Source organism: Lepisma saccharinum, chromosome 2, assembly GCF_977018435.1.
Source record: "Lepisma saccharinum chromosome 2, izLepSacc3.1, whole genome shotgun sequence".
In the NCBI taxonomy this organism is placed as follows: Eukaryota; Metazoa; Arthropoda; class Insecta; order Zygentoma; family Lepismatidae; genus Lepisma; species Lepisma saccharinum.
The window spans coordinates 92377191-92390473 of NC_139230.1; the positions used below are offsets into that span (position 1 = coordinate 92377191).

General features: G+C 39.9%; 1 protein-coding gene across 1 annotated transcript in view; it reads right to left on the minus strand.

Moving 5' to 3' along the window:
* The window catches only part of LOC145984093 (ras and EF-hand domain-containing protein-like), a 154988-nt gene extending 142236 nt beyond the window's left edge, over nucleotides 1-12752 (minus strand). Inside the window, exon 1 of the mRNA XM_083117500.1 lies at nucleotides 12067-12752. Within this exon, the coding sequence (XP_082973626.1) occupies nucleotides 12067-12431 (365 nt within the window). The 5' untranslated portion in view covers nucleotides 12432-12752. The remainder of the gene's footprint in view (nucleotides 1-12066) is intronic.
* Nucleotides 12753-13283: the final 531 nt, after the last annotated feature.

Consider the following 13283-nt stretch of genomic DNA (forward strand, 5'->3'; position numbering starts at 1 on the left):
AGCGTGTTAATTTCGTACTGTGCGCAAGAGTGCTATTCTTGGTTACTTGCAGTTACTTGTTTGTGTTATTGCAGTGTGTATGTGTGTTGTGTCAGTGAGACGATTGGAATGCCAGCTTCAAGGTTCACGTTAGAAAAAAGATTTTTTATGTATGACACGTACGTGAAAACAGACTCGTGTCGAGACGTGTGTAGGCAATTTGTACAGAAATTCCCAAGCGTTTCACCTCCACATAGAGATACGGTTAGACATCTTGTCCTTAAATTCCGAGAAACTGGATCGTTAAATTTTAAAACACCTAAGCAAAAACGACGGATTCTAACCGAAGCAAAACTCGATGATATTGGTGCAGCGTTAGAACGTTCTCCAAACAAACCTCTAGGCCGTGTTTCACAAGAGGTGGGCGTGTCAAAATCATCGGCACATACAGCCACTAAGCTACTAAAATTAAAACCGTACTCTTATAACACAGGTTAGTGCTCGTTTTGCAATATTTATATAAATGTCTGCATATGTCCATAAAAATAAGCGGGCATTACAGGCCGCAAATGTCGGCATCTCCGTCAGCGCCGCCCGCCACGCTTCTCCCGATCTCTCGGCTGAAGATCGAAATGGACGCACGGTAGTAGAATATCCATCAAAAAAGACTTGTGCTTCTCCAGATTGCAGCTCAACAGGCAGGCAATCGAGAAATTCGGTATGAAGTGTGTTTGGACATTCGATGGTCGCATTCTGGTTAAAAGAAACAATGTCAGACACTACGTCACAACTTTTGATGAACTTGGTCGCCTCTAACACAAATCACAGTGATCGTTTGCTGGGAACATTGCTATTCAACCGCCTCTTAGTTTGTGTCATTCTCTAGTGTTTTTTTTATATATATATATTATCATTTTTCATTTTTTTCTTAAATTTAAATTTTCATTGTAAAAATTGGAAGTGCCTTTAGTTTTCAATCTCCTTCAAATAATTTTAAGAAACTATTTATTCTATCATATCATCTACCTCATATATGCAAATGTCTAAATTTCACCCTCAGATTCTCAAATTTTTAACACCGCTTACTTTTACCAACTCACCCCACAAGTCCGTACTTATCTTCCCCGGTCCCCCAGATGCACTGAACAAACAGCACGAAGACAGTTTACGAATGGCGCCATAGCTGATACTCAGTTTGCAACACTTGCAGTCACAGCCACGCCATTCACATCTGCAAGAAATGGCTGATTCTCCACCCCAAGTAGCTAACCTCGAAGACACCCCCTCCCAGACTGATGACCCAAATTTCAAGGGGCAGACAGGTTTGAAGCAAGGGCTTTTCAAGTTGTATCATACCCTGCCGGACGTCCAGCTCGCGGAGGGGGAAGGCCACATTCACGTCTGCCACCTGAACGTTCAGTCCCTCGACAACAAATTCACGGAATTCTCCGCATCCGAAATAACAAAATTCGATGTTATCGCATTGAGCGAAACGTGGCTGCAGTCATCTATTCCTCACCCTCTATACAGCATTCCAAATTTCCATCTCTTTAGAAACGACCGAGACACCCGGGGAGGTGGTACCGCTATTTTCGTTAAGAACAACCTTCTTGCCTATAACGTAATTTCGGTCAATGAAAGTGACCTTGAAGGACTATGGGTGCGAGTCTCGTGTCCAAAAACAAATAAAAGTGTTATCGTAGGTTGCGGATATAGACCTCCTAGCGGATCGGTTGGAAAAGCGTGCGAAATCTTGCAAAGGATGATCAGTAGCTTACCACCGAGCCATCTATCAATATTCCTTGGATATATGAACGTAAATTTGCTGAAAGATGACAAAGACTCAGATACAATATTGGAAACGTTAGCAGTCCTAGGAAACAAACAACTCGTTACTCTGCCTACAAGAATTACATGGACATCCGAATCGTTAATCGACCACATTTATTCCTCGAACCCTCACTTGCACACAGATACACGAACTGTCTATGAGGACATGAGTGACTATTTTCTCGTTTACACCACACTCAAAATTAATATAACGCGCACGCCAAGGAAGCTAATTACTTACACCCGTAAAATTCATAAAATATACGAACCAATTTTTTTTCACCTTCGCGTCCTCTCTTCCGTTCAACGCAAGTACATCTCCCAACTTAGCCGTAGACGACAAGGTCAGTCATCTGCAGTCTCTCATTTCGACTGCACTCGACGAATTTGCTCCCTTGAAAACTCTCAGGGTGAGAGAAAGCAGGAAGCCCTGGATTACCCCTCAAATTATTAAATTAATATCACAGAAGAACCGCTTGTTCAAGAAAGCGGTGGATCCTTCCTGTGACTATACATGGGAGCAATACAAATATTTTAGAAATCATTGCACAACAATTACTAGGCAGGCAAGAGTACATTACTACAGAGATATGGTGAACCAGACCACTAGCAATAACAACTGCAAATGGAAGGTTATCAATGAGATCACGGGTAGAGAATCAAAAACTACAATTAATCATTTACTAGTCGACAATGTCCTCCTAACGAGCCCGTCCGACATAGCTCATTATTTAAATATTCATTTTTCTAATATCTGCAAAGCATCGACGCACGTTAATCCTCGAAATTCGAACATAAATATTCTAAGGAAAGACCCCAATTCAGCTGTTGTCCAACAAATTAAAGAGTTCACATTAAAATCTGTTACGGTCGATGAAGTTTTGGCAATTCTTAATAAATTAAACGTAAAAAAGGCAGGAGGTTCGGACGGCATTCCCAACAGCGTTCTGGTGGTGTTGGCTCCACTTATAGCGGAGCCCCTCGCCGACATAATAAACACGTCCTTCAAACGTTGCCATTTTCCAACGACCTGGAAGCACTCTATAATAACTCCAATTCACAAATCTGGATCTCCTACCCTAGCGTGTAACTACAGGCCGATTTCCTTAACCCCAACATTAAGCCGAGTTATGGAAAAAGTAATAGAGAAGCAACTGACAACTTTCCTGGAAGTCAACAATCTGATGTCTGATTCAGAAAGGATGTATCCTCGGAATTATTATTACTTAGTCTAATTAATGAATGGCGCGAGACACTGGACAAAAAAAGCAGTTCCCTAGTTGGATTGATTTCCCTGGACGTATGCAAAGCCTTCGATACCGTTGATCATAAGTTGCTAATAGAAAAATTAAAGAACAGATTTGGTTTCAACAGCAAAACAATTCTCTTAATGAAAAGTTTTCTCGCGAATAGAAAAATCTCAACGAAAGTAGGATGTTCACTTTCCACCGAGCAGTCAGTGTCCTCAGGCATTCCACAAGGCTCTATACTTGGCCCAAAATTATTCTACCTATTTATTGACGATATCACACTAATAAATTCAGATTTGTCGATTACTCTGTACGCAGATGACTGCCTTATCGTCCATGTTTGAGAAACGTACCAGGATGTAAAGGAGAAAATGGAAAACTCATTCCCCAAAGTACTAAATTGGTACAACGTGAACAACCTGAAGCTTAACGTTGCAAAGACGAAGGCTATGGTGCTTCACATCGGTAAGGGAATCCCGGCTAACACGATAGATATTACCCTTAATGACGCCAGAGTACCTTTGAGCAATCATTTAAAGTATCTAGGAATGATTATAGACCCCCAGCTACATTTTAACCTCCAAATAAATAACTATATTCGTAAAATTTATCACCATGTTTACATATTTCGAAAAATTCGTAAATATCTCAATAGAAATCTTAGTAGACATTTCTACCTTTCCTTTATTCGTCCCGTATTCGAGTATGGTGCTAGTCTTATTTATGGCGGTAACTTAACTCATCTGAAGAAACTTGAAACAATCCAAAAAAATTGCTTAAGAACTATTCACATGCACCCCCAAGAATATAATTCTCAACAATTGCGCAAGATTTACAACATACCCACAGTCACTTCGAGAATACATTACATCTACCTGAATAAGGTATTCCATAGTACATAACAAATCTTCTCCATTGTATAATAGGATTAAGCTCCGCTCTGAGTTCAGTACCCGAAACACCAGATCGTCCTTACATAGAGACTTAGTAATCCTCAAACCTAACAAAAGCCGATTTCGCCAGAAGTCCTTCTCGTACCTAGCAGCGGTAACCTGGAATTCACTCCCGACGAAGGTCAAACTCAGTACCAGCAAAGCGCAGTTCTGTCGTCTTCTACGTTCACATGCATATAAATTCTAACTCCAGTAACATTATTTTCAGTGCTTCACCCCCCCCACACCACCACCATTCCCGCCAAATACATATGTTTTAAAATTTTCATCCATGTGCTTCGAACATTAATTTAATACACTCTCATACCCAAACCCACACACCCTTACATTTTCCTTTCTTCTAAATGTGTATAACTCTCAAACTTTCTTTATTTCATTGCCACTATAGAACACTTTATACTGTATACTCATGTAAATTCATCTCATTTTCCTTAGATGTAGCTTTTGTATATTTTTTACCACATAGGGCATCAAGTCATTATTTGTATTAATATTGTTCTAAATGAAATGTTGTATGGCTTAATTGTAACCCTATTGAGATAATAATAATAATACTAACCACTCCGCAACGGAAAAACATTCTAACATGCAAATATAGTGTTGATGAAGATATTCCGTCGGTTCTTTATTATAGGAACTTTCGGCCACCCAAAGTTAATATTCACTACATGTAGAACAACGCGCCCTTGATGGCCGGGAGCGATGAGGCACAGTCTCACCACTGAAGGTTCTAGATTCAGTCCTGCCCTGGACATGAGTATCTCCTTATGAGCGTCTCTTTATCATTTAAATCTAACCATTCTTCCTCGTCGTCGAGATTAGACAATAGTTGAGGGAATGCGATGCAAACTAAGAAAATTGCTAGAAAATGTACGTACGGAGTTCGATTTCAGTATTGCAATTGCGCAAACAGTTGAAAAATGAAAAGTTAGTAGAGCTAGTAGTGAATTCTCGAAAATGTAATATATATAGCGAAACTAAGAATTCATTCAGCTATAGACACTGGCGCACGCAGGAGAAGCTGATGAGCTACAGGCGCTCCAGAAATTTTGAGAAAATCAAAATTTTTTAAATGAAAGCATTAAATAAATCTGGAAAATCTAAAGTGATAATGGTAAAATCACTCTCAAAAAGACCCCCAATTACTATTTTTGTCTTCGAATAACTTTTAAAACTAAGACTAAAAATGATAATTACAAAATTCATTATTGTTTATCCCGCACCCCGCATAGAACATAGCTACGGATATTTTAAAGCATTTGCTAAACCGACCACTACATTATGATCGTACCTCCCATGTGTAATATACAGGTATATGCATTTCCTGTTTACATCGACTTCATCTCCACAAAAGTGAAAGAATTAATTCGCACAATGTTTATGATCAAACTTATTTCGCGCTAAGTATGGACATCGGCCAGTTGTAATTGAGGCTGTCCTAATTCACAAACTGGAAATTATGTGAGGAAAATATCTTATTTTGCTTCCAGTTATTCTGAACATTGGTTAATTAAGATCTGGCAGGCTCTTTTCGGAACGGAAGTCGTCCGATATCCTGATCACATCCAAACCGAAAGTGAAGGTGGCACACTTGAACGAGAAACGTTTAATCCTTAGTGCCCTCAACATTTTCAATGATAAAAATTATTCGTAATAGCAAAAAATAAATGGTGTTGACAAGATATTGACGTCTTCCGGAGTTATCTCTTGTATGTACAGTTTTATTTACACTTCTACCCTTCGCCGTATATACATATTTTCATAACAAATCCAATATCAACTGCTCCCGGTTGCCTTTTGCCCCCAAACACAGAGAATTGCACTTATCAAGACTCCACTCTACGAGCGCACTATTTACCATAGCGCTAATCTGCCCCCACACTTTATCACGCAGAGGTCCCTACGCCGTCCTCGTATTAAGTGCAGTACATCTTATTAGAGCTACGAGCGCACTATTTATAGTCGCGCAAACCCGCCCCCGCAGTTTATCACGCAGAGGTCCCTACTCATACGGCGCTTACTCTCTGTGTGTATCGATGCATCCAAAAAACTGTCTAAATCCATTGAGGAACGGCCACTTTCTGCGATCTGAGAGCCTGAAAATCTGAGAGCATAAGAGAGCGTAACAAGTCGGAACCGGTATTTATACCTCCGACAAACGACCCGCCCTCCAACCACCGAGAAAAGGTTTTATTGTTACCTTTCAAACGGGGAAGCAGTTGAGGGAAAGCAACCGTTGGCTTCCCCGGCTACTGGGCAAAAGGCAACCTAGGCCAGAGCATGTACAAAGAAATACACTTTTACATACATATTTCGCTTTTGCAGCTGTGTGCGTGAAAACCACACAGCAGTGGATGAAAATAAACCCTAGCTCAAAATTTCGATGGCTTAACCCTGCCTTTAATCTCCAAATGCTAACACCGATTTTGTATAAATAAATAAGTAAAGCTATAAACTTGTGTGGTAATTCAACGTTATTCCACTTTAAAATCTGCTCTACAGTTGCTCCAGGGTCTGGGAGAAAGTGAGCAGAACTACCTGAGTGTCGGTTTCGGAACTTAGTCGATTTCCACATGGCGCCCGAATCGAAAGCGACGAACCACACACTTCCAGATCACGGAAGAGTAACGAATGATTTTTAGAACTCAATATATATATATATATCAAACTAGAAACATGGGTGTCGGTAGTAATTTTGTCGAGAGAGGTCAGGCCATTGATACAAAACTACTTAATAATGTTTTCAAAAATAAAACAATCGATAACATCAATTATTATAATAAACTTATCATTATATCCTTCGGTTCTCCTGCCGAACCATGTTGCCGAAGGTTAGCACGTCGCGCTGCGACGACAAGGGTCCCGGGTTCGAATCCCGCTCGGGCTTGGCTGCTTGTGAATGTCCATTCATCAATTTCATCATTTCATCACTCATCCCCATCTTCGCAAATTAGCAAAGAGGCACAAAACGCGAAGTAAAATTAACTAAATCAATCAATCAATCAACCTTCGGTTCTCCTGTACTCAAACACCAGATGAACGAATATCTGGCACAATTACACTTGTTTATTTTTCAGATTTCCAAACCATGAATCCACTGAAATACATAGTCACACCCATATTTTCTTACAACTTTTACCCACCTCAATCAAGCGAGGTATTTGAAAGTTAGGGGCAAATTAAACTATAATAATTTGGAATACTCTCTCATACAAACCTTCTATTTTGGATCACACAGCAGAATGTGAAAGCATCAAGTTCCAACCTGCTTTTCGCTCTACTTTTGGAACTAATTCGCTTTTTACTCGGGCTATTCGGGAGAAATTTATGTATGTTATCTACCATCAAAAACATAATGTTGGTGCTTTTCTGCAATCAGATGAATAATAAATGAGAAGAACAAGAAATAACAAAAACAAATGCATGTAAACTTTATACCCCACTCATGCAAAAGTATATACCTATATTAACTGTGCGTTCTTATTTTATATACATGTATATATCGCCGGCTCCCGTGGCGGAGTGGTTAGCACGTCGCACTACGACGCCAGGGGTCCCGGGTTCGAATCCTGGCCTGGGCATGGATGTTTGTGAGTGTCCATTCATCAATTTCATCATATCATCCCTATCTTCGCAATTAACCAAAAGTAGCACCAAAGCAAAGTAATATAAAGCAAATCAATCAATTATTTTATATAAATAAAAAAATACTGCAGGTGGACTATGTTTAACTTGAAAGTCTGCATGATAATTGGATTGGATTTAGTTGGTGTATAAGTCCACTTTATGCACAGTAAGGCTAATCGGGACTGGACCTACAGTTTAAAGTGGGATCCGAACCACTATGTGCCTCCTGCATGATAATTTTAAACATGGATGCTCCATAACTCTCGAGGTCGAAACCGGGTCGGGGAAGGAAGCTACTTTTGCCTTTCCCGGCGACGATTCCTGTGTCCGCTCCTGGCGAATTAATTGAAGACTAAAATTGGTAAACGCCGTAAGTGCCACAAGAATTTAAACACCGTTTTCCACGTTAAAGTGTGAAATGTGCCATGCTTGATAATGTGGTAAACGTGCCTGGTAGCCCTCTAAGTAGTTCAAAGGGCGTGTAAAAAGGCACTAGTGTGACTGATGTGCTGAACGATGCGATTTCCCAACACTTTCGCTTTTGGCACTTACAACGTTTATCACTTTTAGTCCTCAATATCTGTTGCTCTGATTACGATAAGGACGACGTACATGAATCCCTGAAATGCGTTGGCCAAACGTTTTGCCAATCCGGGCCAAAAAATCCCTGATCCGCTCCGGCCATGTAACTTAAGTGTGTTTATTGCTATTGTACGTGTACTATTCGCAATCCAGACGACGTAGTACGTGAATAAAACGGCTACCATTCCTGAATCATGCCTGCAATGTGCGGCCAGACCTTTATAGGATTAGCCTTATCTATGTGTTAACATAAAAAATGCACTTACTTACTTTTCCTTGTAAAACACGAATAGAATAAGAACAATGATTGATTTGATTACAAAGAAAAGGTCTGGAAAATTTTACGAAATGGGTTCTCTTATGCACAGATAGGTTATCGGTATTGTATGAGATTCAAGCAACTGAAACGAGGATTCCCGCTTGGAATTAACCCGAACCTCTTTGATTACAAGCTAATAGCAGGGACTAGGAGTAGAATCGGGATGGAACGAGGCGAGATTTCGGCAGAGTATCGGGCCTGCCTCATTCTCTGTCTCTCCCGAGCTCTAAATGCATGTCTCGTTTTCGTATCGATTCTTAATCACACGTCTCGTTCTCGTATCGAGTATCGAAATATATGGTACACACAATATATTCAGCGTGTTATGGCACAAAATTTCACAGCGTATGCATGTCATTAAGGGGAAAGATTTTTATAAAAATGTTCTGTTTTAACGCTACGAACCCTTTAATATATGCAACCACGCATCATAGACTCACAATTTCCACTACTATAGTGATTATTTAATTACTATAGTGATATCTAAACAAAATATATGACTTATCTATAGAGGCAGAAGGATATCCTCTAATGAAGTAGAACAGTAAAGTAAATTTGCTTACGTAAATTTTTCAAATATCACATCAAAGTCTCGAAACAGACCGAGTGTCTCGAACATAAAACACATTAGAAATACAGTGTTCAATTACAGACACCATCTATTAATATAATTTCTTAAAAAAAAACTTGCATTGCCAAGAACACAAAAGAACATTGACACCAAAAATCAAACGTTATTGATTGATTGATTGATTTTCTTCGCTTCTCTGCCTATTCTGGCTAATTGCGAAGATGAGGATGAGTGACGATACGATGAAATTGTTGAATGAACACTCACAAAGAACACCCATGCCCAGACCGGGATTCGAATTCGGACCTCTTTCGTCGTAGCGCCAAATCTGTCCCTGTTTGTAAACTGTTGTTAACAGTAAAATAGCTTGAATAATTAATTTTACTTTTGCTAAGGACTTGCAACCGAATTCTGTACTTTAGTCACTTTCTCTAAATAAATGAACGATTTATTAGCAAAAAAAAGAAACCGGATGTTTGGGATTCTCTATCAACCTTATTGGGAATTAGAATTTGGTTGCTCTTGGTTGCTACAGTTATTCACTCCGTTGTCACTTATTTGCTTGAATTTGTTTTCGTTTTGTGCCTACTCTATAATATAATGGTGATGCTCCACTATGCCAGTGGTTTGATTGATTTTTTTGCTGCCGATAGTTCTATCACGTTCGCTTTTCATGCCCAGAAAAAAAATATGGTTTTGAATCGTATCATTCTCAGCTATAATATAAACCATCGCATATGGCGATCAATGCAAGTTGCAGAACGCAATGGTTTATATTATAGCTGAGAATGATACGATTCATAACCATATGCTGTAGAAGACGCCTAAACGGTGTGAAACAACTGATTATTAACAGCATCTCAATCCAATTCATTCTTTATTGGCATCTAGAGGAAATAGTGTAGGAACGTCAAATAAAATGAAAGTAAATGTCATGTGAAACTGATATTAAGAGAAGAATAGGCTATAATTTCCCCTTCCGCCACGAATATCCTCGTTGATTACATGTCAAGCAAGGTGAAAGGCGTTATTATTGCTAAATGTCATACTACTCTATATTAAACTGACTTTTCTTGCTAACTGATACTAATTTTAAGGTACTAATCAGTAAAGTTGGAAAAGTATCCTTATGGGCAGGGCGTGTTTGAGTCTTTAGTCGGCTTGTGCACAGATAGGCTAATTAGAACTGGACCTACAGTTTCAAATGGGATTCGAACCACCGAGTACCTCCAAAGGATATCGAACCTGCGACCCCTTGAATGCAACGACGAAGCAAGTCGTGTTCGTCGGTCTGTCAGTGTTATACATGTCTAGTCCGTGATCGCTCGTGGAGTTAGAAGAAATCGAACAATCCATAATTTATTCTTATATCTTAATTGTTGATGAGGTAATGGGAATGATGTGCCTTCTACCATATCTCTATTTGTCATCTATAACCTAAAAAAAATTCTTAGCCGAAACAAGCCTGATGGTAGCGGTATTATTTAAAGCAGTGTTCGTCTGGTGTCTGCGTGATCTCACATTCTGCTTGCGTGCTGAGGTCTCCGGCCGACGAAGAGATACCGCAGTAGCTCCTCAGGATGATAGACAGAGCGATAAGCGACAGACCCTGAAGAAATTTTCGTTGCATCAGTGATTCTAAGGCTTTGTAAAATGATTTTTGGAATACTGCTTTTTAAATTTGGTTTCGCGATATTAATTTAGGAAAGATCGTTCAAATATTCTACTCTTATGTTTTTACTTTTTTACAAAAGCGGTTATCCAGAAGTGTTCTAAAAGTTAAATAATGAATGTTGATTTAAATAAAAACTAATAAACATAAAAATAAAGTTTGCTAGAAAAATCTAACATTCGAGTCGTCGCATGGCAACTATTATAGGCGCGAGCGATCCAGGCTAAAGGCAAAATTTAGTGGACTAATAGATCCATGTGATAATAGTAGCTCGACGGAATATCAACTACCTCCATCTCCCATGTTTGACCGCGAGAAACAGCAACTGATATCACGTGATCTTTCAACATTTTAAAAACTAGCTAATCTAGAGATCTGTTGGTGTTGAATACATAGCAAATAATAGCTTCGCGTGATATAAACGATCTCAATTGACCCGTCTGTTTTGTGAACAGTCGAATGTCAAAAATCCACCTCACGCTCACACAGAGTGCGAATTAATAGGCGATGCCAGTGATTTCAAAAGTGCGTGTGTATGTGTGCAAGTGTTTGCAGATCGAAGAGAAATTATATGAATTATTAGTACTCACATCTAGCTAAATTTAAATATATTTATCAGAAGTTAGGTTTCAATATTATACACACATAAACACCCTCGTCCCTGTCTGTGTGTATGTATTCATTATGTATAGCCTATATGTATTACGTACGTATATGTAAAGAAAGGACGATAATATAATAATATCATATCGCGACTTATCGATTAATTTGCCGATATTTTTTTAAATATGACATTTTCTGTTACTTCCTTTCAGAATTCTGCCAGTTTGTTATGGCCCATGAAAGCTAAATTCGTATACCCTATTATCTAAACAAATGATTACATGCACAGATTCATTTATTTTCTGACACAAAATTCCTGTCAAGTCTAATGATAAATTTATTAAGAAGATGAATATGATATTCATATTTAGAACCAAAAGCTTGACATTTTGCTGCATCTATTCTATTGGTTGAGAAAATTTTTCATGCCAGTTTATATAACTAGACGCACGGGCTTATTTTGCAACTAGGATTAGAAGGACACAGAAAAATAGACTTACAAGGTAGTTTGGATATTTCGTAGAAATGAACGTTTCGGCGATATTTCTACACTCGCCATACCTCCTAAACTTCTGTCAGAAGACCAATTTTTGCATATTTTGGGTGAAAATTTGCCATTACGCCAGGCTCCCTCCTTCCACGGGACCAAATATGCGTAAATTACCGTTTGCAGCACGTACCTTGTTTGAAGAAACTTCTTGACCGTCGATTCTCCAACTCCCTGCACAAGATGCGCCCATGCCAGACGCGCTTGGGAATGACGTCTTTCCATATCTGCCTGGCGCTGGATGGCCTCAACACCATCCCCGACCTGCATGGACCCTCTGCGAGAGCCGGGGGTGAGAAAATCTCGAAATCCCCAGGCGAAATCTTGGAGGCTGACCCGGCCGTCTCCATCGTGGTCGAGATCCTCGAATATCGCACGCGACTCGGTGCCGCTTATTTCGAATTCCGCGCAGAGATCCCGAAATTCCTCGGGCCCTATGTGGCCGGTTCCCTTGGTGTCGCACGTACGAAACAGCTGCTCCAGCTCGAGATCCGCCATCGCTTCTTCTCCCGCTGCCACGACGCTCGCAACGAGATCTCAGCAGCGATTTCCGTGAGTCAGACGTTCGCACATTTTTTCCCCTTTGTCAGTTTCTCTGGCTATGCACCATCTCGAAGGTTCTCGTTCGATCACGATTGGTAAGTATTTTTCTCCCGTTACGCAAAGAGAGAAATTCGATTCGCGTAATTCCGGTGGTGACTTTAATAACCGACTGCGAGTTTATGGAGCACTTGAAGACGAGGAGGCCGCTAATAAAGAAAGCAAGCACTGCCCCACCACTTGCCTTCCGAGCTGATAACACTTGTATACTTCGTTGTTGCTGGCGTGCTTACACTGCCTGCGCTACAGGTGCGCTGGAAACCTTGACAAGTATGACGTCATGTCATAAGCCACGTTGTGTTGGACGTCGGATGTGTTGAGTAATGGCTTCCCCTCACCTTCACATGACAATATAAGTGTAGCACGATTGACAAGTACAGCTGACACTGCCCTATATACTCCCTGAATTTTTCAATCTCTCAATCAAACGTAAGCAAAGCCTTTTAGGAACTAACAAGAAGAGCTTATAGAAGAAAAAACAATCAGAATTGAATTAAACACTGATTGATTTAATAATTTATTAATGCTATACACCAGTGAATATTCAAGGTTAATCGGATATTTACCTACGGCATACGTTTCGATTAATTCTTTTATAAAATAGAATTGCTTTACACGAGGAGGTAAGGACCTCCTGGTGGCGTCTTCGCCATGCAATCAAGGGGTCCCGGGTTCGATAGCCGGTGGATGCACGTAGTGGTTCGGTCACGTTATACTTGAAGTTCAGTCCCGATTAGCCTCTCTGTGCAT